General features: G+C 41.2%; 1 protein-coding gene across 1 annotated transcript; it reads right to left on the bottom strand.

The window, feature by feature from the left end:
• Positions 1-83: 83 nt before the first annotated feature.
• slc39a10 (solute carrier family 39 member 10) lies at positions 84-26,218 on the bottom strand. Its single transcript, XM_044017551.1, has 12 exons — positions 26,104-26,218; positions 20,530-20,610; positions 15,865-16,987; positions 15,620-15,762; positions 14,416-14,593; positions 8,437-8,612; positions 7,144-7,308; positions 6,929-7,037; positions 6,227-6,538; positions 6,060-6,140; positions 3,249-3,439; positions 84-2,182 (listed from the first exon to the last, which is right to left on the bottom strand). The coding sequence occupies exons 2-12, from the start codon at positions 20,605-20,607 to the stop codon at positions 2,030-2,032; spliced, it is 2,709 nt and encodes a 902-aa protein (XP_043873486.1). The 5' UTR covers positions 20,608-20,610; positions 26,104-26,218; the 3' UTR covers positions 84-2,029.
• Positions 26,219-26,906: the final 688 nt, after the last annotated feature.

Here is a 26,906-nt window from a genome sequence, read left to right as displayed (position 1 = left end):
TTTTGCTTAACTGTTTTCTAAACAAGAACAGCACATCTCACGTGGAGAGTGTGGCTGCTCTAATCTGTTAACACGTGCCTAAATATATATATATATATATATATAAAAAAAAAGACGTTCTGTCATGCAATAATGCGTCTTCTGTATCCAGTGTGACCCTGATCTAGACAGAACATTTCCAAATGGACTATTTTTCCTCCGCCTGCACTCTGTACTTGGCATGTTCAGAACTTCCCACGTCATAAACGCGAGTTCAAGAGTCCCATTTTCGAAGCACCGATATTCTGCCACCTTCACATTTACTTTTTCCCAAAGAAAGTTTCCCAACGTGATTGACACACGCTATGCCCCAAAGAACACGCCGCGATCTTCACACACAGACTTCATTTAAAAGTAACAAAGGTTGTCAATAAAGGAAGAAAAGAAAAAAAACTCAAGACAATAATGTCTGTACCCTTCCACTCATGCTTCATGCATGATTCAGTCAGATCCATGAAACCTCAGAATCACTGACAATGATTTACAGCCAGTTAAAGACATAAGACAACGGATGTCACACAGTGACAGCATAAATGAAGACACGCGTTTCCCAGGTTAGGCTAGGCTGGCTAGCTTAGCATGTGAGCCGCACCACAGCCAATGGAATGTCACGGATGTGGGGAGGAGAAGGGGAGGGGCTTAGTGTCAAGCGCTGACACGGTTTACACGAGGAATACTCGTTAAAAAAAAAAAAACAAATTTAAAATTAAATGTATTTGACATTTCAAGTGCGGGGGACATGCTGAGGCAAAAGCACACAGTGTATTTTTCTGATCCGCTGTCGGGAAGTTTGACGATTGTTTGACAGAAGAACTTCCAGAGCCGCTAAGCTACTGACACGATAAAGACCTCACGTATTTACAGTACTTCCTGATACCTGTATCGGGTGTGACAACTCCGCCTTCTACGGTTACCATACTACACGTACTGCTGTACTATTTGGACCGTCCAAATGCAGAGCACCTTTCAGGAAGAGGCGATCCTGAATAATAATCTAGTAAACTACAACACTTCCTGATGAACATAAGTAATACATCTAGTCCTTCACATTTTTTTGAAGCTGCTGTGATTCTCAAAACAAGAGAGAAAATAATAACGGATGTGTCGTACTTGGCAACAGATTGTCAACCATTAAAAAAAAAGAAATTGACAGACATTTGATGTCTGGGAAGAAAAAAAAAGTAATGTAAAGGCTAGTAAATGCTTTGGCAGCTGTTAGTTATGACTATGAACTAGATTTTAATATAATAAGTCTATTTAGACAACAACTGAAAAGTAATACATTGGGGGAAAGTTGCAGCATTAAAGAAATAACACTGAGCCATGTGGGAAATTCAGAGGAACACTCTCTCGGTTTAGCTAAAGTTTGTATTCCAGATGTGTTGGCAAGCAGACGCTAGGTCTGCGTCTCTTTGTCAACACTGCGATGGCGAGCAGTGCAGCTGTGGCACACACACACACACACACGCGCCACATGTCCGGGACGCATCGTGGTGACGTCAAACAAGACAGAGACAAGTGACGTACACAGATGTGTGAAGACGTAGACGACAGCACGGCACGGATAAGATGGACGGCTACGACGACAACATGCGACAGGTGGTGACGATGATGATGATGGACAGGTGGTGAGACGCTGGGTCCAGCACCACCTGACTGTCCAGAGCTCTTCATTTTTTTTTTTCCAAAGTTTGCATTTTTAAGAGCAGATGTGGCGGCTTTTGTGTGGTTGGGAGTGGAGCCTCGCTCCTAAAAGCAACACAGAGACTGGAAGTGATGGAGGAGACAAGATGGCGAGTGTAAACATCACTAAGCAGAGTCATGGGATATGCATAAACCACCGTTAGAAATGGGAGGCACGGTTCATGATCAAGACTCACATCGCATGCATGACTGGGCCCCGTTACATTGCAAACAAAGCGTGTTAGTTAAGGCGACAGAGGAGCGGCGGCAAAACATCCGGCCAGTTTTCCGCCCTCGCTCCCCTCTGTTAAAAGCCAAAGTCGAAAACGATTTGGTCCTCGAAGATGGCGATGAGCAGCATGATGCTGAACCCGGTCAGCATGCCCAGGTTCTGCAGGACAAAGTGTCCCAGCTGACAGCGCTTGTGGTCCTCGCTGTCCCCGTGGAGCATTTCTGGCAGCTACGGGGGAGACAAACATTTAGCAGCTGACAGACTTTGTGGAATTAGCATGAAAAATCAGGACGCAGAGAAGAGGACTGAGTGTGTGAGTGTGAGGAAGGTTAAAGGTACATTATGTAAGAAATGTGCTGCATCAGATCAGAGACTGAGGAAACGTACAAATCTTAATTCTGGCTTGGTGCAGTCACAATTTAAATTTAAATTCTCAGCCTGCTCATGTATTGAGTTGTACCGCCCACCCAATAACGTGGCTTGCAAGAATTCGACACCCAGGTTGCCAGAGGAGTATGTCAAACAATGTGGGTTGTAGCAATGGGTGAGAAATGCCGAGAAATGGCGCTTTACCATTGTACAGTTCGACTACACTTGGTTTGGTATCAGGCACGTAGTTTTGATGGTACCTCCTCAACCCAACACAAACTAGTGATGGACTCTTCGGTGTACTGAGTCCTTAGAATCAGATTAGTTCCTGCATGACCGGAGCTCAGACTCAGACTGCAGTCCTGAGAAATGGACCTAAAATACGGCTGAACAGGTTGTGATTTGGCTCACGATTGGCAGCTTTCGGCAGTGCTGTCGCTAAATACACCAGACAGAAATTTTGTTGGCAGATCATGTACTAAAAAAAAGCACCAGATACCAGGTACTATTGCTAATGGAAAAGCCCCAAAAAAAGAGAGTTGAGTGTAGTCGTGCTATAACTGTATAAAGTTTCAGCTGCAATTTCAGCCAAGGTTAGCTAATCCACTCTGTTGTACTATATAGTTGCCACATCATGTGATAATTCTCCCTTTCTGTGACTCGGAGCAGACACACTGTCACTTAGTGTCAGTTATGGTATGTGAATGTGAACAAACTCAGCGCTAACACTCACCTTTCTGAAACTCTGGCAACCCACAGACGCCACAAGTGTTGGGAGGGTGACACTCTAAGATATTTATGAATTTATATTGTAATGTAGAATCCAATATGATCGCTACAGGCCACAGTTTCACACGTTTTACATGTTGCCCCCTTTGAACCCGACGTTGTCGGGGGGGGAATCGCTCCCACCGCGCCAACTTACCATGTCCACCAGAGCCACATACAGAAACATGCCGGCTGTGATGGCGAAGATCCAGTTGGTGACATTGTGTGTGTACTGTCCCACAGCTGTGCCAATCACCATTCCAACATAGGCCATGAGGGCGGACAGCAGATTGTAGACGATTGCCTGCTTCACCGACATCCCGGCTTTCAGCAGCACCGCAAAGTCACCTGTCGCACACGAGACACACACACACTTATTCAAACACCATTAGAGCAATTTCAGTGTATCCATCTATTATTTTGACACCGTCTGGAAACTGGATCCCAACATACAATGCTCACGTCTGCAGCTTCTCTCTCTCTCTCTCTCTTTTTTATATTTTTACTAAAGGTAAAAGTCACAGAGTGCATTGCTGCAGCGGTGACAGCTCTGTGTCCAATTTCTGTTTACAGTTTGCAAAGTGACATGCACTTTGCTGCACATCATAAAGTCCTTGGTGAGAGGCTTTGGCACATGTCACACTGTGTGTGTTTTAGTCACTTCTGACTCTTCTGCCTTTCGGTGATGAGGAGAACCTGTTCAAAACAAACTCTGCTCCACGCGCCTGCCGCCGCTATCTATCTTCAAGAAGGTGGCGACAAAAAAAAGGGAAAAGTTCTTTCTAAGAAATATGTCTTAAAGTCGCCCCTGATGCACTTATGATTACATATGCACGCCATCGCCTCTCTACCCTCTTCAATCATTGCCAGGCCAAATGCGGGAAGAAGCCCAAGTCTCAGCGGAAACGCCCTCGATTTGGAAAACAGAGATGAATAGAGAGAAGGGGTGGCCTACATTTCCTGCACCTTGTAACAAGTGGCCTCTTTTCCTTGCTAATTACCTCAATGAATATTTTAACCGCTTCACTCTCATCCATCAATCAAAGCAACGGGTAAAAAAAGGGAGGGGGGGTGAAGTTAAAGACAGACAGTCTGCACACAACTCACGTCAACGTTTTTTTTTTAATTCCTCAACACACTGTGACGTTTCTCTGCCTCCCCACTTCCAGCCCGTCAGATATGCCTGCCACCGCCTCATCTACCGCAATTAACACACACATCACTGCCAATTAGCTTCACTCCGGGTGGTTAAAGAAGCCTCATAATCATCATCTTTGGCATCCAGCTGCCAGTCGGGTGACGGCTTTTGTGTTCAGGAGGAGCCGAGAGGTGCACTTGTCAAACTGCTGGGCTCGTCTGACGAGTGGCCCGACGAGGATGAAGGCACAGTAGCGAGTGCTACTCGGGGGGTTGGGGGGGGGGAGAAAGGTTCGCCGAAATCAGCAGGATGTGTGAAATTACACACAGTGTCTTGGAAATCAGTTTACCATCTGGAAACTCCAACAGCACAAGAGAGTGAAGATAAGGATTAAGAACAAAAATGTTCAAATCAAAGCCCAAAGCAAACATCATTTTTATATGATCATAGACAGGGCCGAACACAGCCTTTTTCAGGCCCTAAGCAGAATTTGATTTTCCCACCACTATTGCATAAATTATAGTTGTGCTTTTTAACCTTAGAGGGCAGTAAAATCACAAACGTGCCCTAGTATTCATTTGCACTCATTGTGGTGCTGCTGCATTTGATTTAAACAAGTAAACACTGCATTGTGCAAATTCACTTGTTAACGGTTTGAATGTTGATATTTAAAAGTTACGTACTGCAGTTTAAAAGCCAAAGGAGGCAGAATAATTTAGGCCTTACTGAATATAATACCCTTTTTTTAGCATAACATAAATCAAGTAATCTGAGGGAGAACTGAACTTCCACAAGGCTCATTTTCCAGGTTTGGAGAAATCTGGCTGGTTCTACTACACTGATAACTGTCTACGCTGCAGGGCAAGAGTCTAAAAGAGAGTTGGCAGATTAATGAAGTAAAACTCATCAGTATCAGTGAAGTGTGTTACAGAGATGGAGCGATTGCCTCGAGTCATCCGTTACATATGGACTGGGTGTGTCTGTCCATGTTCATCTGGTGGGAGGAGCCCAGGACAGAGAGCCTTGATCCACAAAATTACTGTTTTATTTTTTATTGTCCCGAGGATAAGACTCAGCAATGTACCACTGAACATCACTTTCGCCTCCTTTCCTCGCATACAACACTATTCTATGGATCGACTTCTATGGAAACTGCACTATAACAAGACCCATCATTAGTACTGATGTGCAACGGATGACCCGATTGTCGGGCCGTCTTCAGCACACACACTAAAAAAAGAAAAAGACACACACAGAGCAGAGGACTGCAGAGTTGTTGTTCAGAACAAAACTATTCACAGTTGTCGCTGAATCAAACTGAATCGAAATGATCCACAGCGAGAGAGAGCGAGAGCATGTTGGAATGCAAATGAACGCAGCAGCAGCTGTAGCACTCTTTGACTCTGACTGTGTAGAACAAAGCGTGCCAGGTGTGGTGCATCATCTTCACTGACAGACACGATGACAGGCCATTTCACTGCCGTCACACAAAAGCCAATAATTCTGGCATAAAAAGGGGAGGCACACTTTTCAAGAGAAGAATGACGATTATTGACACCACTCTGTCTCTTAACGGCTTTCAGGGGACAGATGATGGTGTGACGCTGACTGATTAAAGATCCGTCTCAAGAGAGTAGAGTGGGGCAGTTATGCAGAACCAGTTGTTTAGACTCTGACTGTCAACATTATTAGGAGACTGACAACCTTAAAGGGCTTTGTTCGTGTCGAAATAAATGCAGATGTTTATTCAAAAACAAACAAAGCTGCAGTGTGTCATGAGTAAATGACTTGCATTGTTTGGTTTATTTGCTCTTGGTGCACTTCACTTACCAAGTTCATGAGGTAATTCGTGACAGAAAACAGCCACTGATGTGCTGATGCCTCCTGTCAAGTTTGCACTGAACGCTGCACCTAAAGAGGAAAAGAAAACGGTTTAACAACTGTTTTTTTCAACTAGTCTTCCTGAAGTTACAGAGTAAACCTGTGCAGAAATGTACCTATAGCCAGGCCATCACTGAAGTTATGCATGCCATCACCCATGATGACCATCCAGGCGATGCTCGCTATACCAGCGTCCTTCATCTCTTGGTCCGAGTGGCAGTTCCCGCCATGAGAGTGGCCGTGTGAGTGTCTGTGACTGTGTTTCTTGGCCTTATGTCGGTTCTCCTCCTTGCTGGGCGACTGTTGGTCCTGCTGAGGCTGCGCAGGGGTCAGTGGCGTCGTGTTGGTGGGAGAGTCGGGTGGCTGGAGATCCGAGAGCTGTGTGTCGTTGTAGCCGTTGTCACAGGAGACAGCCGTGCTGTCGGGGTCTGCAAGAGAGGGGAGATGTTCCAGTCAGACACACGTGGACCTTATATGAAAAAAGTGGACATAGTCGACCTGTTTACAGGGCGAGTCTAACCAGGAAGTAATCATTTATTGCCAACAGCCACCAGAGGGCGATTCTGCCAGACCAGTCAAGATTTTCCTGAGGAGATAATGGTTTCAAACGCTTTCAGGTTCCAGATCTTTGTCAGCGGAACATGATATTTATTGTGTTTCCATGTGGAGGAACATAGAAGATAAAGCATGTCACATCTGTGTGATTGACAGCTGCCTGTTTGCAGTTGCCATCTGTGAACTTCAAGAATTCAAAATGGGAATTTATTTTGCAACCGGACGACTACTTCCACTCGAGGGCATGACTGAACACTTCTCACCTTCATTGAGCGGCTTCAGGTGCAGCCACTCTGCGTCCGAGCGACGATTTAACTTGTGATCCGACAACTTCCTGCCAATCGCTCCCTCCTCGCTCGCCTTCTTCGCGCTCTGCGAGCACACGCGGAAAACAGTATCAACTGTGAGTATCAGTGGTTCTCAGCTATGAGGTGCAGCGTCATCAAATGTCGACAGCAAGGTCACGTTTCTCTCTTACCCTTTGGTCTTTGTAGTGCTTAAACATGCCGATACAGTGTTCGATGATGAAGAGGAGGTAGATGCCGGCCAACGCTGTAAGTCCCTTCCAAACGCCGTCAAATTCTGTTAGCAGATCAGTGTCCCGGTTTGTGTGAGGATTGCTGTGGTTGTGCTGCCCTTGAGACTGAAACCACAGAGAGGGGGAGGGAACACGTTTATCTTTTAATTTTAGTTTGAAAGTTTTGTCACATGCCGTTAAACGTAACTGCATGAGCGTTAACTACTCGCTGTGCCGGTAAAGACGAGAAAACAAGAAACAGAATTAAACACACACGAGGCGGTTGTTGGTGCCGACGTGACTTTAGTCCAAGCTTCAGGCTGGGTTTAGATACCATCTTGTACTTTTAGGATTTGTTTTTATAGCGAGTACACAGCCTGCAATGAAGTTATGCCTGCAGTTAAAAAAAGGAATGCAGATGGCAAAAGATTGTGTGTGTACGAAAAACCAGTGTCAGATGCACTTATAATAGACTATTACTGTTATATTCTGAGATATTTAACATTAATGTGAATGTTGGACTTATCAATTGATTAACAAGAGACTCATTAACTCATGAATGGCTGCTGTAAGTCTGGTTGATCTTTACATCTTGTTTTAGTCATAATCAGTGTTTCAGGAGACATTGTGATGTGAACATTTGAACATAGCCGGGTCCTAAAATAGATCCCTACTGATCACTGATCAATTAAATTTAGGAGGAGTTTGAAAAGTTGAAACCCTTCTTCATATCTTGAAACATGGCTCAGATGAAACAGTAAATAATGAACTCACTCACTCACTCATAATTATTTTTAATGAAGCAGTGACATGCAGTAATCCCAGTTAAGTTTTGGAGAAAGTGTTTTTGTTTTCAGAAACATGGCGCTTTATAAACTTTATATAGGACATTTAAGAGGACATTAGCAGAGGAGTATCATATAGAAATGGTGATGTCTTTCTTGATTTATTTTTACATTTTATTCATACAAAGCATGCTGCGTACTGATATTGTCACCATAACGGGTAGGGAAAAAAGAAGATGAGGATAATTTTTGGATCAAATGTACGATGCGTTGTCTTAATGATGACAAGTTGTTGTGAGTGATGCGGTATCATCTCCATTATTGGCTGAATCAGAGTAGCATTTTTTTTTTTAATTAAGGAATAATTTGATCATTTAGAATCTGTAAGGGCACAAGTTTCATCAAATGAAAAGACAACAACTGCTCTAATAAGTATTTTTACACACTAATCATGTGCTGGTGTACTCACATGAGGCAGCAGGTGAAGGAGGGCGTCGCCGCTGAGCGTGCCCACTGCCAGCGCCACCAGGAAGGTGAGCAGGAACTTGAAACAGCCCTGGTTGAGAATGGGCACGAGGACCACACCCAGCAGGGACAGCAGGCTGATGACCGTGATGGACACAAAGCCCGAGACCCAAATCCACACTGAAGAAGACAGAGAAAGGGATGAAAGATAAGTATTTACTTTATTTTACAACCAAATAGAATTGGCAAGAATCTGAAATCGTGTTCTGAAGCCTCCGGAATCACAATTTGGCCAACGTCATGTTCAATAAATTCAAGTTAACCCTAACCCTGTAATTGACATCTTGCCCCATTAAAGATCTGGAACGTTATACATTATAACCTTATCATGGAAATGTTTACTGACAGTGTGAATCAAGTGAGAAATAGGACCATTTCTCCATAGACTTCCATTCAAAGTGACTTCTTTTTGCAACCAGTGGCGTCGCCCCATGTAGACTCCATCCATTTTTATACCACATAGTTCAGGTTTACAACAAACATCATTGCTTTTGTCACCATATTGTTCCCCTTTCATTATTTACTATCATTATTTTATTTTTCCGATCTTGGTCACATGTGAAGGAAGCTACGCTCCAAATGTTTTCAATCTGTGTGTGTCCTTGTGATGACACGACGCCTACAGCAAGAGGTGTGATGTGACATTTCAGCAGAATCCCGCTCGCCTCATTTTTCATTCAAGGCTGCAGGCATGAGACGTGAAGCAGAAAAGAGAAGAAATCAGAAAAGTACACTATCATTTAAACTGTCAGTTTGGCTGTCAGGTCCGGGACGTGTTTCAAAACAACACGAGAGAGAGAGAGAAAGTTTGGGATTCTTTCTTCACAGAGAACAAAATGTTTAATGTAGTATGAAATTCAGTGTAACTACAAAGCTACTGGTGTGCTTGCTAAAGTGATACTGGCTCCTTGGCTGCTGACATTCAGCTACACTATCGGACACCCATCGAGTAAAACACAGCGTGCATGCAATTCACATCTTACAGACAATTGACTTCTATTTCGGAGGCATATCACAACACACTCAGCTGCTCGTCTGTAAATGTAGCACTCGACACAATGTCAAATACACAGGTTTAGCAGTTTCCTAGGTTTGATATCTGTGGACTTTAGTTGCTCTGTTTGGAAATGGTCGTCTTGCAGCAAAAAGCGTGGAGTTTGCATGTTCTCCTCGTGTGTGCATTGGTTTTCTCCGCGTTCTCCAGTTTCCACCCACAGTCCAAAAACATGCAGAGGTTAATGTGGCACTCTAAATTGCCCGTAGGTGTGAATGCGTGAGTGAGAGAGTGGTTGTTTGTCTCCGTGTGTCGGCCCTGCGATCGACTGCCTTTCTTCCCTGTGCAATATTATATTTTTCTGCCATTGAGTTGAGACGTATGTTGTGATATGCAGGGACTTTCTGCAGATTGACTTGACTAGCTCCATTCTGAACGAATGAATCACTCTAGAATGATTGATGTGATTTTGATGGGGAGTATGTCTGTATGGAAAATAATTGTTAACAAAAAAACTTGGATAATGATTGTAAACCATCTTTTTTTTAACGTAGAGGGGGTGGCAGAGCATTAAATTAAACAGGCTTCATTATCACATTAGGGAATTAACATAAGTGCCAGAAATGTTTTACATTGCCATTAAACTTTTTTTTCCATGGATGTATTATATCCATTTTTTTCTGTTTCTCACACAATTTCAAGTTTCCTTTCTAAAGAGTTAAGAATGTTAAAGTAAAAATAATTAGGAAGGGAGGTGACTGAATGTGATTACAAATGAAACAATATATTGTGCCGCCATACTAACCGAGTTTAGTTCACATAAACAAAAATGACAAAAGCCATCATTTAGTCAAAGAGAAAAACAAACTGACAGACACACTTTCTCTCTCTTCTCATCTGAATGACTCCAGGTGCTCGTGAAGAGATAATATGAAACATGTCTAATGGCTGAATGAGCAGCCTTTAAACAGACTGAATCAAGCTGTTGCTGTCCCATCACCCAGCTGTTACAGTCACTAATGCCTGCCCCACATTCGAGGATTTTCAAACCTGACTCAATTTTAAAAAACGTGGGAGACCACGGCTACAACCAAACTTTGTAGCTGATTTGTTTGATGTTTTAATCATGAGAAAGCACAGACTAGACGATCCAGTTAAGATGCAGGGCGACACACTTGGCTTTTACCTAAACCATTTCAGGGAGGAGATTCCAGGGATTTCCCCAGGGATCTTTGCTGAAACTCGTGATTTAACGTGACTTCAGAATACAGACGAACAGGGAGGCGGGCCGTCGGCATTGTCGGTTAATAGCTGGTTTGTGCGCAATGTTTTGTGATGAGAAACACAAAAAAACTGAGGACGAAAGAAGATGGAATCAACTCGGCATGTACGAGTTACACTTCCTTCAGAAGGACACAACATCCGCGGTCAACTCGCTCTCAAACATTTTTCATTTGGCCAGAGAATCCGTTCATTCCAGCCTCATACTCCCCTATGATTGTCAGATGATATGCAGAACACTTGTAGTTATGTAATTGGTCAGTTTATATTCTCCAAAGACTGGAAACAGAGTGCAGATGAGGTGTAAAAATCCAGCTTCATCTCAGATGACTTGATTTACATTTTATAATAGAATATTAGATCAATAATGCCGAACAATATCATGCCTAATGAGCCTTTAAATACCTTATTTTAAAGGCACTACAGACCATAATAGAACTTAATGAGCTGATCAACGTTCTCTGATTGCACTTATTAAGGCCATCAAACCTGGTTTTGTATTTGCAAAACTATGTGACATTTCTTATATGTAAATTTTGTTTTAACTTTGAAGCTCTGTTGGTCTATTGTTTAATGTTAATATTTCATAAACGCCAGTGCTTTGTTTTTGGGTCTCAAATTGTTGTCACATCATCATTGGCCCATACAGTACAGTGTAAGTGTTCTATGAGAGCAGAAATATGCTCTCAGCTTTATATGCCCTCACCGTCTCCTTTTACAGCTACAGCCACTTTCACTGTGCCACTCAGAAGTAAAGATGCTACAGCTGACTGCTTTCTTATTTGCTGCATCATGTGGAACACAGTGCAACCCTGAGAGGCAACTGTATCACTCAAGACAGTACATCAGGTCCTTCACACTCACGTAAGCTCATCTACTTCTCTGTCTCATTACCTTTATGCAGTTGAGGTTCCGCGAGTGTGTAGATGTGAAGGTGGGCATCGGGTTACGGTGGCGAGATAGAGGGCAGTTATAATGCAACAGAATAAAGGGGAAGGGAACCCACTGGTCTGTGTTGTCCCTCCAATTACCCATCTCCTTTGAGCTGTGGCTCTCGGAGAAAAAAAAGGGGGCCCTGGGTGTCGCTTAGGCTCTCCTAATTGGCGGAGCACAAAAAGAGGAAGCGTGAGGACCAGAACGAAAACAACTCCAAATATTCTGAGCTCCCTCATCGATGCCGGCAGGATTCAAATTAGAGGAAGCTCCGCCACATGTGGTGATGCCTGTGGATGAGTCTTGGTGTACCAACGCGGAGAATCTAGAGCCTCTGGTTTTCCACTAATGAGGAGTCGTTCCTGCCCTCTTGACTTGTTCCTGATGTCTTCCTCGTGGTCATTACCATTTTTATGACTGTCTCAGTGGTTGCACGCTGCTGCCCGAGGCTCATTGATACAGGTGCCACCAGAGAGTCATGAGTGTTCAATGATTAAAGATTTAAGAGAGTGTACATTTAGGGAAATCCTCCAATATTACAGTTGAACTACTGCCTTCTGTTTTGACAGTCCTATTCCATTCAAACTAGAGTGCAACGCTGCAGTCGAGACATATTTTCGTCATAGGAAAAACACAATCTACTTCTAATTAAAATAAAATCAGTTTGTGCGGAACATCTAATGACCCCACACTTGCCATGTTGTTCATTGTTTACACCGATAGCTCCACAGATTCTTACCCACTTTGCATAACTTAAATGGAAACTAAAATCCAATTACACTACAGGCGTAATAACAATCTAACAACGTAGCAAATGCCGCATGGTCAGATGGATTATTTAACAGGCTCGCCATGAATTCTGGCTCCAGGTGTGGGCCGGCTCCCACACATACTCTAAGGCGCAAAGATTTGTAGCCTTTTCCATGGTTGTGTGGGCACAACGTGTGATAACTGGTTGTGTTTGATTTGTGACGAGCTCTTTATGGCTTCACAAGCTCTATTTCATGACCTGTAACTCATTAACTGCAAAACACTGTGATTGTATAATTTGCATGTCATAAACCTAAAAACACAGTGGGGTCCCAGAGCAGCATTTAACACCAACCTTGATTCTTTATAGCTCATCTCTATCTGCCTTTTTTTTTTTCTTCATTTCTGGCTTTTCTTTTTGGACTCTAATGGTGATTCAGAGACTTGGAAAATTAAACAAAAAAGAGGTTATTGGGAAAGAAAAGAAAAATCTCTTTTCACCTTTTGTCACCTCTTTTCAAGTGAGTTGCTTCCATAAAAGTGACACAAAAATTACATTTTCCAATATGAAAATGGTCATTATGGGACCACTTGCTCCCTGCTGGAGCTAATTAAATTATTTGATACAAAGGACACACAGTGCTGAATGATTCATAGAAGGAGTCATTCTTATAGAAGGAGTCATTCCTCTCTCTCTGTGTCATGTGTCTCTTGTGCCAAGTGACATATGAAACCTGGAAACATACTAGTGTAAAGCAAAATATTCAGATGTGTCTTTTTAAGAGACTGTTGAAGACCTTGCTGGATATCAAGATCAAAGAGCACGGTTCATGACAGCAGTAAAAAGTGAACACGTGTTCACACTTTTGTGTGACTCACACTCCAGAGGTAATCCTGGTTTGAAGTGTCCCTGCTCTGGTTCACCTCCCCGTGTTTACCCTTTGTCCCCACTTTGTGTTTTAACTGCATCATTTACAAGCGGGACTTAAATCTTGGTTCTTCACTTCTCTCTTTGTGGAAGCTATAGCTTCACTGCTGTTTGCTTGCTCTTAGTGTTTTCACCTCACCGGGCAGAGTCCACACCTATGATTAAATGTAAAACCTGTTGCAGCCTCAGAAAACTATCTTTACAGCAGCACTGTGTCACTTTTGCTGAATGTGCTGTTGCTGTAGCAAACATGCCATAAATAAATAAGTTGTTCAGTTCTTCACTTCTTAAACTAAACTCAATTCAGCATTAGCCTTACTCTTCCTTTATTCTGGCAGTGTTTTTTTTATAAATAGCATGCACAACCACAAAATAATAATAATAATCACAGTTCTTGTTTCACCTTGGTTATTATCATCAATACAAAAAAAATATGGCTTGATTAGTTCAAATAAACGGGCTATTGTGCATGTCTGCCACTCTTCCCCTTGAGTGGAGCTCAGGTTTACACATCTTAATAGCATCTTTTTGTGAACCCAGTGATGAATGTTAATATGCCTGTGGTTTCCTGCTTATCGCGACAGCTGTGCCCTCTGGTCGATGGTGTCAGATAAAGACAATGACTTATGGTTTAGTTTTTTTTTTCTTCGACAAACTTCACAGTTACTTATTCAAGCATATCAGTGGCAAGACATTTCACAGGTGTTCTTTTCTGACTAGGTTGTGTCTACTGAACCTCTACAACTACAGACACTGATATGAATGAACATGTGATATTTTTCAGCAGTGCTCATAAAATGGCGTGGTGTACTTCATCATCTTCTCATACACACACACAAAACAATAACCTAACAGCCACTTTTTGTTTTTTTCTGTCTGCAGGCTACAGCCTGATCTGGGACAGGACCCTGCATGAGGTCTCAGGTACTAAAGACTGGGCTCTAAACAAATATGGTTTCGCACTAGCTTAAATGAATTGTTCATTGTGTTTCTTCATTGCTTTTCAGTCAAGGGTCAATACGATACTCAGCTCTTACCAGTATTGATAGACTCCAAGGCTTCCTGCTCGACATCCATCTGGTGGTAATGGCGGATGCAAACACGACTATCTATCTGGTAGAGCAGGGCGGGACACAGGTAGGTGAACTGGCTGGGGGAGATGAGCGATTGAGGACTCAGGCCGTAGTAGTCGAGGAGCTGAGTCAGGTTCAAACACTGGAGAAGAAACGAGAGGAAAGTATGAAGGGAACACACCAATAACTGTAGGAAATTGGGATTATAGTGCACCAAAATCTTTGAATATTGAGCAAGAAAATCTGTTGTAAGATTTGTATCACTTTAAAGATGCAATACATGTACATACATATGTGCATATAGTCAACCAGTCTTTCTCAAATGGTGGTTCATGACCCTGGCAAAACTGTTTTACCAGTATAGTCTGATGTTACATTCAACAGCTCTGCTCTGATCTCCAGAGACAGTATACTGCAGGACACACTCCAGTCAACAAGGGTTTTGACTGTGAGGTGCCACGTTTATAATATTTCATGCCACCTCTGGCTTTTTACAAAATTCCAGTAAAATAAACTCTGAGGATTTTACATTTGTAACTCATTGTGACTATAGCTGAATGGACTGAGTAACAGAGAGGGTTTAAAATACCTATATTATATAACACATTGAACAGAGCGAGTGAGTGCAAATAGTGAACAAAGAGCAGTGAATCAAAGACACTAAGTTTGAATACTGAACATTTAGCACAATTTGCATAAAATACCAATATAATTTGTATATTGCCACTCAGCCTATAACTGAATTTTGGGCCATGTTGCCCAGCCTGAGGATGAAAGACTTGTGTACTGCTGCATTTTTTTTGGGTTAATGGCATGGGATAAAAGTGGGTCCCGAGGCTGGATCATTTGAGAACCACGGTAGTAAACACAGCTGGTGCTTTGACCAAGGCCGCAGATCTAACAGTGTTTTAGAGCTGATGCCCACATGAATTGGTCAAAATAAGTCAAGTGATAACAAAAAATGAAAACACTAATTCCTTGCAAACCTAAAGCATTACAACATTTTTGTCAACTACTGAGATTCTTAACATCATTACCATCTTTGTTTTAAACACAAATAGGACACTAAACTAAAATATATTTACTATCAATATTCCTATTGATTTGCTCTTAAACACAGTGTCCTGATGTCAGATAACAACCAATGGGAAGTGTAAACAAATCCTACCTCCTCATGCTGGTGTAAATATCCACTTGGATGTCCTGGAACGATGGGGACTGGCAACGTGGGGGTGTCAAGCTCTCCTGGAGCTTCTCTCTTATCTTTATGAGAATGACCGTGACCGTGACCATGTCCATGTCCATGTCCGTGTCCATGTTCATGTTCATGTTCATGTCCATGTCCATGTTCATGTCCATGTCCATGTTCATGTTCATGTTCATGTCCATGTCCATGTCCATGTCCATGTTCATGTTCATGTTCATGTTTGTGGTTATGGTTGTCAGATGGAGGTATGAGAGTAGCAGGGGTTTTGTTTCTCCCTCGCTGTCCTCTGACCCGTGATGGATTTCTGGGCTTCTTGGTTCGACTCTCTGTTAGAGTAGAAGACTCCTGAGGGTCTTGGGACGGCCATGAGGTTGGAGGTGGCAGCTGTTCTTGGGTTATGGGAGGAATGTCTGTGCTGGTCTGTACTTGATTAACGTGATTATGATCCTGGTCATGGTCCTGATTACCATGGTCTTGATCACTGTGGTCATGATCATCATGAGGTTGAGGTTCCTGGTCATGGTCCTGATTACCATGGTCATGATCACTGTGGTCATGATCATCATGAGGTTGAGAAGTTAGGTCCCTATGGACAGACTGCACCTGCTCATGCTTGTGCTCTTTGTCATGTGCATTCTTCACATGTCCGTCTGAATGTTTATGGTGTCTACCTTTTACCTTGGTGTGATCATGGTCATCATGCGTTGCGTCATGTTTATGGCCATCCCCTATGGGTGCACCAGCAGTGGGACCAGCAGCAGTCGTCTGCTGACTGCTCGTTGTGGGTTCCTGTTCTGTGGGCAGATGGCGGGAGCCAGGCTTGTGGTGTGGATGATGATGACCGTGCGTGTGTCCATGATCATGGCCTCCGTTGGTGGATGTGTGTGAGTGAAGCCCTTCCTGCAAATCTAGCACGTCGAGATGGGCTACATGGTCATGACCCAGATCCTCATGATCCATACCAACCACCTTCACCTCACCCAGACCCAAGCTAAAGAGCAGACTCTGAAATCCCTGGAAATCTAGCCGGTCCTTCTGACCGTAGCGCCTGAAAAGCTGCTGGATGTAGTAGCGTTGCTCCTCCTCTAGAGTGTCTCCTTTGGGAGTCTTGGACTGTGGCGATGTAGTGGGTCCCTTCGTGTATGGAGCCTCAGAAATCTGCAGGTCGCTGTGGGCATGGTTGTGGTCATTATGGTGATGCCCACTGTGCTGATGGCTGTGATCTTCTGCATGGCAGTGGTTGCACTGGTGGAAGAGGAAGGTGAGCACACAGAGGAAACAGAACTTGGTGTGCACGTGGACTCGCATTGTCTCCTCGCTTTTGGCCCCCTGTTAGAGAAAAGTAAAGTGACAACAATCACTTGATGATGATGAAGACATATGGCCTTGTGAGAATGAATGGAGAGAATCAAACCTCACAATATACGACAGCTTAAGCAACCAATTACACAACATTTTACAGCGAAGTTCAAGTTTCCGACTGGTATGCCAAAAGAAAACCTCATAAGGCACTGTTAAATGTATTTTAAAATAGAACCAGAAGCTCCACGCCAGGGGAGATAAATGTGACTTTTAAAACTACAAAAGCCAAGTCTTTTTTACTCAAATAGTGTACAATCACTGGATTATATGAACAGTTGTTTCTCATAGACCCAAATTAGCCTTTTACTGTACATGTATATAAGGAGCCAGCTAAATGAAGGCTACATAGATTCTCCTACAACACACTTGGAAGGAAAGAGTGAGGTGAGAGTTATTCAGCTACAACATGCAACTTCACCAATAAATGCTATAAAATTTTACACACTGTACACTGTAGCAGTACAACAGTTAGAAAACATCACTTGCAGCTGCTTTAAGAATACTTTGTGCTTAAAGTAACTCCTTGCATATGTCAATGTGTCCTTTCACATGACTGAATAAAATCTGAATACAATTTGTTTATCCAGTTATTAATCCCTTTGTGCATTAAAGTATTGAGAAATGCTGCACAGCACACTTTCACTGCTTTCTTTTTTGTAAATCCTTTTCAATATGAACTGATAAGTATCAAATGCATTCTCTTTATAGCCTCCGTTCGGAGTCATTTACTGCTTTAAAGATAAATTACTACATTTATTATGGCCTATTTTATTGTACAATTACTTAAATACACAAATTAAATGAAAGAAATGCTGAAGAACTATGACAAGTCAATTTGTAGCTTGTAGCTTTTACTCAGAGTCAGTGTGTGAGCACTGAACTACTGGTATCAGATTAATCAATCTTGATGTCATTAGTCAATGATCAATGCTAAAATACTTAATCAGAGTTTATCATTGACTCCTTAGAGCGTGAAAGCATCAGCATTGGTTTACTTATAGTTATAAAGAAACATAGTGTGAAGTAGGATGAAAAACCTGCACATTCAAACACAACATTTGAACCCCCTAAGCAAAAGTGAGTGAGAATTGTAAAACAAATTGCCCCCACACACACAACTCTAAAAAGCCTGAAGCTGCAATACCATTCCAGTCAAATGATCCTCATGAGGTCTCTTGTGAAGCCTGTGGGTGGTTAATGCTTGATGGGAGGGGGTGGACAGGGAGAGGAGTAACAGAGGTTAGATGAGGAATACTACCAAATAACGGAGATGGAACGTGTCAGAAACCCCACACACAAACTTGTTTTTATATCTTCCGGAGGACACATCATTGACATAATGCATTCCCTTAACCTAACCTAAACCCAATTATAACCCTAAAACACATATTGACATAACACATTCCCTAGCACCTTACCGTAATCCTAACCATCACAACTAAATGCCTAACCTTTACTCTAACCATAAAACCAAGTCTTAACCCGCAAAAAGTCCTTTCAAGAGTCAACAGAATGCGGGGACCAGCCGAAATGCCCCCAAAATGTCCTTACTCCATATGGTTTATAAGCTTTTTGGTCCCCACAAAGATACCAATACAAGAACACATTCACAGAGGTTTTGCTCTTTAGGAGTCAAGTTGATAGCAATGTTTTACAATATATACAGCATGCACAAAAAGACGGAACACGTTTGTTTTGTGTGTAGACCGCAAACACTGGTGTAAAGGAATAGAAAGGGAGGAAGATTCTCCCTCTGCGGTGTCATGGCTGAACAACAGATTGCACACTGTAAGCTTGTGACAGCAACGACGACAAAAACTAAAAGAAGAGCAATACGAGTACATTGATTTTTGTCTAGCTATCAACAAGAGACATAAATCTAAAAAATATATTGTATTTGATAAAGCATGAAAAGCGACAATCTATAAATCTACAATGATCTCTCAAACAAAACTAAAGCATTTAATCTCATTATTTACCATCAGCTGAAAGCGCTGATCAATGACTCTACGATAGCACTAGCAAAAATAAGTCCTACACAAGCTTGTGTGGAGGATGATCATCAGTACTTAATGACAGTTTTTTTGTCAAACAAAAAGTACAGGCAGTGCAGACATGTAACTGTGGTTGTTTAACATCTTAACAGACAGTAAGAATTAAGACAGCCACAATAATGCTATAATCAGGGATACACCATGTGCAGCAATTCATCACTTCCAAACAATGACTTCCTTCACATTTTAAAATATTTCTAGAAACTTGCAGCAAGGACACTTACCGATGCGTGTCTTTGAATGAGCACCGCGTGAAATTAAGATTAGCCACGGAGTGAATGATGGTGTTCCGACTCTATGCTGCAGCAATTCATGCGGTTTACAAGCCTACTTCATGGCTGTTGACAAAACTGTTTATAAACACGAGACAGCAGTGACCTATGAACCCTCAGGACAGATAGGTTGGGGCAAGAGGGGCACACCCTCCAAGAAGCAACAGAGCTTGCTGTGTTTTCCCTGATATGAATCTTTCCTGTACTTTGCTTTTAAGAGAAACAAGAAAAGCTCTATTATTAGTATGAAATCATACTGCTTTTATATTAATGGAGAAAACAGTGTATTATCTCAGCTAACTTCCCTAAGTTGTCTGTGATATAATCACAGTTAGACAAAACCTCTCACTGACAATCAGTCCCATTTTGCTCAAAACTTGCTTTTTCACAGATTGTGGCAGAATAATGGCTCACTGATTAATCATTTTCAAATTAAAATTCCAATTCGCTACAATTGCAAATCACAAAGGCTGCAATTGAATCCTTTCCCATTTTAGATTGTCCAATTGTCTATGCCAATTAGTAATGTAATGCATGCTAAGAACAGTCAACATCTTAAAGTTACTGTAAAAAAATATTTAGGTGGCATTGTGTCAGAATGCTCCATCCTGTTTTAAATCAGTGTCATAGTAAATATTTAACTGAAGCTTGACTTAAAAAATGGATATTGCAGATCGAATGACAGTCACAAATTGCAATTAGATACAATTTAAATTCTATGCTATTTGTATAATTTATTAGCCAGCATACACACACATTCTTTTTCTTTTTTTTATGTATTTTTTGGGCATTGTTATGCCCTTATTGAACAACAACAACAGAACAGTGTCTGATACCCTCTACAGTAGAAGTACTTATTTAGATTCCCAGATTATGATATTTTCCTCTGTATTATTTCATAGAAAATCCACATAAAACATAAAAACAAGCTCCTTATCTCATATATGTTAAAAGAAGAGAAATAAATCCTGTATGCACACAGTTAGATCTGATCAATTCTAAAAGTTAATGGGTTTTTCCTTGGCTCACAACCAACGACTCCACAGAATTAAATAGACATCGGTTCAGTACCTTTCGTGTAATCCTGCTACAGTTCAGTCAGTCACATAGAAAGACAAAGGACACTGAACCTCTTTGGCAGAGGTAATAAATAATCATTAAATGTAATAACTTGGTAACTCACTGTAATATGCTTCCTCCTGCTTGGCCCCCCAGTCCAGGTGCTGCTGTGTGAGTGGGTTTTTGAACTCATCTGAAACATGCACTGTGGACAAATAATAGAGAGAAGTGATTTGACAGTGGTACACGTGGCTTGAACAGAGGCAGACACATCTGCACTTCCTATGAGGTGCATTCAATGACGAAAGTGAAATTAGCGAGGAACACTCAAAAACCTTCTTAGAACTGCTTTGATATTGTAGAACAGGAATCGTTGCATTCAGTGCTACGGTTGACAAAATGTGAATCCAAGGACTAGGGGAAAACATATTAAAAATACTCTCTTGAATGCTTCCACTTGTAATGTGAGGTGTGACCTTAAACACACAGCAGCCATGTTTTTACGAATTTCATGCATGACAGGCATTACAACTTGAGAATTTATGTGTGATACTGTCATAAGGTTGGGCAAAGTTTTTTTAATTCTCTTTCCATTTGTCTGATTCATAATACCAGTCTGCAAAATGAGTTTGTCACCATACTTGGTTGTTTTTCTTTTGCTTCCCATGCAGTGATCCTGATGAACTCCTGAACAAATTAATTCCTTTTGACAGAAAGTGTGTGTGAAGAAAAAGTACACCTTGATAACACATAAACCAAACATCTAAATAACCTTCTTTTCTTTGCAGATTACTCATTCGCAAAGTATTCAGTCTGGCTTCATCTAGCACAAAAGCATGGATGTGCTATATCCCCAAGTTGAAAAGCAGCAAAACAATATAGAAAGATTTGGAACTATGAAAAATTTAATCATTGCTGAATCTTTGTTCAAATCACTCTTCACCTTGGAAACATTATCTTTCTTTTCCCATGTTGCTGATAACAGGAATCTTGTTACTGCTAAAGGGGTCAAGTCTTTGACATTAAGCTGCTTCATATGATTCTCAAACGAGCGTACACATCCGTCTCTGTATTAAGCCAGATTCTGTGGGGAAATGGTGTGAGCAAAAATGCAGCAGCGTCTATTTTGGTATTCAAGCAATGACATCAGGTCACTGATGTTTATAGACAAAACGCAAGCAGGAAAATTATGTTTTGGATTGTATCAGAACCACATTTAGTATAATGTTTCACAAGTTTTAAGTGGGTAGTGTGTAGCAATATTATCACGATATTGCGATATACTCACACAACAGCTCTAGTGAGTGAGCACTTAGCACCATCTAGTGGACTGAAACATTGATTGTTTTCTTTGGTGCAAATCCGCAAAACGTGAAAATAAAAATCTATAGTGCTACCAACAAATCAATACTTGGTGCCTCAAAAGCTATAGAATACTGCCACACAGAATATCACAAAAAATGTTCACAACATTACACAATAATATTCAGTGGATCAATTTTATCATTTAAAATAATAAATGATAATAAATAATAATAAATATAGTTTGACAGAATGTACTGTCAAACTATATTTTAATATACATCTTTGAGATGACATAAGTGTAACTTTTTACAATTGGTATAAATTATAATTTCTTATTGATTGCAGATATATTGATATCAGCACTGTCCTAATAATATTATAATATCTTATTGTGGTAAAACTTGCACATTTCACATGAACCGTGTTCATTTTCTTTCACATCAAGTATTTTACTACACCTTTAACGACTCCATTTAAAATGTGCATGCAGTTTCATTAGCACCTCTTGAAACATGACAGATCTTCCAGCAGTTTCCCAGCCTGACCCTGCTGACTGTTACATCAGATACTTTAAGCTTCCCCTTTATCATCCATACTCTTAATAAGCCATAGAACTGTATCACCAAAAATCTGCACTAAGTGTGGCGTAATTTTTATCTTGAGAATAAAAAAGCATGTATGAGTGGAGTTTTTCCTCTTCTTTTTTATAGTAAGGCCTGGAGCATTCATGCAGATGGACACAGTTCACAGCACATGGTAGCAGAATCCAACCAGACAATCATCTGCTGTCATAGCATGAGACTCAAGAATGTATAAAAGAGGAGACACCTGAGTTTAATTATATCTGACTTTGAATTAACAAATACATTTTGACCCTTGATTAACTGATTTGAGTGTTTTTGTATTACTAAAAGAAGTTCTGTTTCAGCTTCTTAAATGTGAATGATGTTCTGGTCTCTTTGCTTCTGTATTGGGGATGGCATGATACCACTTCATCATGTGTGATATCAATATCACAGCCTTGAATGTCTACCAATATCAATATCAGCCTGATACAGCCTCCTAACAAAGATACATTCTCTTTTTGCTTTTCCCGTCCACATAGAGACTTCCTGTACATGTGACACCGACTCTGTCTGTCCTGCGAGAAGAATCCCTCCCTGAGGTTTCTCTTCTCTTTTACAAGCCTGTGAGTAACAAACAATTTACATGACATTTAGGATGTTTGTATTGTATGGATTTTATGTGGTTCTTAAAAACAACACATTTTAAAGAACAGCGTTTCTTTGAGGATTGGGAAAAACAGTTAACATGTTTCACCATTTTCTGACCTTATATCGACCAACACTGTAAAACACTCACTGATTGAAAAAACAATGATCAAGGCTGTCAGTTTGACAGGTTAAACTAATAACTCTTTGATCAAGAGCTGACATTCAGTGTAATCTGTCATGAGCTGTGTGGTAGTTCTCCCCAAATCTCCTTACTCAAGCAGCATAGTCACACTAATAACAAAGCCTTTATCTTTAAACAGTCTGTCTGACCATCATTAACATTATCAACTCAGATCTGATAATAAAGGAAGACAAATTGAGGAGATAATATAAGTAGATCCCAACACAGCAGTTGTCAACGGCATAAAAAGACATAAAAAGACAAATCAATGGACAAACGATGTCAAACCAATTCTACAGAAGTCATGCAAATGTCCAGCTTCAATCAAGAGCTCGTGATATGTGTGAGTGAAATTAATTTACTGAGAAAACAAAGCTGACAAGTCGAAGTGTTCCACAAATAACGTACACCACTCTATGATTATAGGCTACCATAACACATGCAGGTGCAAATACAAGCAGGCGGCAACTTCCGTGAACTTCACATACATCATCAAATAAAAGTCCCTTACACAACAAGTAATACCACACCAGGTTCAGGTTCTGTAGGCTGACACCACTGAGTCATGTAGTCAGTGTTGCTGATGGAAGATGCCATATTTAGTCCTGTATTCATCAGCTCGGGCGGAATATGCAGCACAAAAGCAGCACATGATCACAGCAGTGAGACACAGCTGTATGACTGATGCTCTGTGGCCTGGAAGCATGTTCATCACAGTAATCACTAGTAAACAGCAGGATATGCTGAGTTGTAAGTCACACAAATACAACTACGCTTTGGCAAAAACACAAGAGTGATGCTTACCTCAACATAGAAATCAGCCAACAACAACAACAGTTCACACACCCACCACACTAATACAAATGGTCAGGTCAGCACTAAGAAGGTGATGTTTTGAGGATTTTTCTGAGTCCACTGACTAATTTGTACAAGGAGGGTGGAGGCCACAGTGTGTTTGTGTGTTTAAGCACTCGGGGAGCTAAGTCGAGGATAAACCACCTGACCAGATACCCATTGTGTGTGTGTGTGAGTGTGTGTGTGTGGTTATGTGGGCAGTACAGGTCTGCATTTTTTTCCCACATCTTTTTTGTCCATTTGTCAATTTTGCTTTAGTCTGAGTCTAAAACAGTACTGGAATTTATACTTTTAAATTGATACCTGTTAAAGACACTTCTCAACCAATTATCTATTGATATTATACTCTGGAGGTGGACAATTTGTAATAATACACTAAGGCAGGCAACACAACCACAACAAAAACAACAAAGTGCTACTTTACTAGTTGTTGGTAGGTTCTACTTCAGACATGCAACATAAAGGGAATACCAACATTAAAGTCATTCATAGTGCATTTATTTGACTACTTAACCTCATACGCAAGACAGACCCCTTAATGGTAGGAAACAGCCTTAGGGTGCTGTTCAAAATGCCATGTCAGCACAAACAGCTGTAGTGTGGGAACAGTGTTGCATGTGCAACAGATTGTGGACACTGTGAGCACTAAAACAAATACATCATGTTTGCAAAATTATTCAAAGAAACTTGCAGCTGCAAGCTACAGTGAATTTCATGGGGGATTTGCACTGTAAGGTTCAAAGTAGGGATAATCGGCCCAGCTGTCTAATTGGTCTACCTTTAGACAAATCTAACATAAATTGTGTCATATTGTAAAAGGCCCTAAATAATATTCTGCCATACACAAAAAAACAACAAAATGGTAGATAGTGTTCGTCTGATCAGATCAGTATAAATTTTAGGTTTTATACTTGATCTTAGCATGGGTGTTGTATAAAATATCATTATTTTGTAGCCTTGTTGACTTGAAACAACTGACAAATCAAAGAACTGCCAACTCCTATTTTTAGCAATAACTTTGCCTCAGCCAGGATATGCCTGATGCAACCCTGTGTTCTGTTACAGTCATACATGTGATACAGTGTGATCTATACATATATATCAGTCTATTTGTCGTCTGTCTGTCTGTCTGTCTATTTAGTCAACAATGCCAAGATCAAAACACAATGTCGGTGACATCATTCAGGACATGAGTATGTGATATTAAAGACAAAGTGAAACAATACACACAATTCCAGTATTATAAAAAACAAGCACATAAATAAGTTGTATGATATCTGATAAGGTAGTTCACGTTTAATTCGATTAACTGAAAAGACACCTTAAGATGGACAGGTTGATAAAAATTACAACACTGGAATAAAATGTTTGAACATGTTTACAACATTGTTTATTTAAGGATATAGACTGAGTACCCAGCTCTTGCAGCAATATCCTAACAATAACAACACTAAACATTTCTGAAAAGATAAACAGTAGTAATGCAATAAAATTATCAACAACGTCCAAAAACAAGTTACCCATGAAAAAGAGGAACAGGGCGCAACAAATGCTTGGGACAATTCATGGCTAAGGGTTGCACACATGCTGTGTGCACTCAACGGATATTACCCATTTTAACACCGGAATTTTAACCACGTTAACCATGCTGGAGAGCAGTGGAGCCACGCCACATTATTGATGAAGCTGAACTCAGCGCTGCACGTGGTGTTCAGAATGCAACGATGCACGATGCGCGAGCCAGCCCCTCGCGACAAAACCGCAGCGTTCAAACTCGTCACGCCGCTTCATAAAACAGCACATAACTCGTCGCCGGTGTTCACAGCTGGTACCGGTGAGCTGTCCGTCACGAAAGTTCAAAGCGAACCAACCCCTTTCTTTTGTTTGTGTCGCCCCTATCGGACATGCTAACGCTAGCATGCAAACGGGGGCAACACTTCCAGCAGCTAACGTTAGCTTGCGGACGACTCACAGGAAATTAGCTCTAGAGCCTACAAAAAAAGCCACCCGAGCTTATGCGAACTCATTTCCCGCAGTCAACGTTCACAACGATGGTTAGTGACATACACACGTTGTAGCGAGCGCTACCCGTGTCCATGTTGTGGGAGTGAATGAAAACAAATGGGGTTTTTTATATAGTTACCTCACTCGAGTGCCGTGTGCATCTCCTCTCCGCTCGGTACTACACCGTCTGGTTACGTCAATTTAGGAAAGGCAGTTATTCACTAACGCCGGCTACGCATACGACGTAGTACCCGGCAGAGGTGGGACAATAGTCTGCTCCATCTGCGCATCATGGACGCTGAGAATAAAGCTCTGACGTTTGTTTTCCGCCAGGTTGTCTAAACTGTCATTAGTCACTGGTCATATGACGTGATAAGGACATTGAAAAGCAGAAATTCATTATTCAAGTCTCACGCACGTAACACCTCCTCTGTCTGTGAACCATGCTCTGTGGGAAGACACTGCAGCTCAATGAGGTCATAACCTTTTATTAGAAACTATAATTATTACCATATATGGTTGGGTTTTATATCACAGTCTACATGTGAAGAAGCTTTACAAAGGTTATTGCTCCATGCCAATCTATATTATTTATTTATTTATTTATTTGACCACATCACTGTAGATTGGTCTTTTTTCCCCTCCGGACTCCAAATAGACACATAGCACTTCAATTAGACCAGTGGTTCTTAACCGTTTTATACAAAGTACCACCAGAGAATTTTTAATAAAAATCAAAGTCAAGATTATTATTGTTTAAGTTATTTGTTTCATTTTATGTGCACAAAATTCCACAGTTCCAACCCAATCACATGCCCTGGTATATACAGTATAAAAGTATTTCTGATTTTCCTCCAAGTACCACCAGAGGAAGCTTGCATACCACACATGTACCACAGATTGGGAACCATGGAATTAGACCTAAAACATAAAAGAGGAGCT

The sequence above is a fragment of the Solea senegalensis genome, linkage group LG2 (assembly GCF_019176455.1).
Source record: "Solea senegalensis isolate Sse05_10M linkage group LG2, IFAPA_SoseM_1, whole genome shotgun sequence".
In the NCBI taxonomy this organism is placed as follows: Eukaryota; Metazoa; Chordata; class Actinopteri; order Pleuronectiformes; family Soleidae; genus Solea; species Solea senegalensis.
This window is presented reverse-complemented; position numbering and strand designations above follow the sequence as displayed.

What these genes read in the sequence shown, in the direction of transcription:
- slc39a10 (XM_044017551.1), bottom strand. Translation starts at nt 20,607, where the DNA reads ATGTTTCAGATGAGTTCAAAAACCCACTCACACAGCAGCACCTGGACT. An exon ending in CTTGGAGTCTATCAATACTG is followed by an intron (nt 8,613 to 14,415) that starts GTAAGAGCTGAG and finishes TGTCTTCTTCAG; the next exon opens with TGTGGATTTGGGTCTCGGGC. An exon ending in CCTGAAGCCGCTCAATGAAG is followed by an intron (nt 6,539 to 6,928) that starts GTGAGAAGTGTT and finishes CCTCTCTTGCAG; the next exon opens with ACCCCGACAGCACGGCTGTC.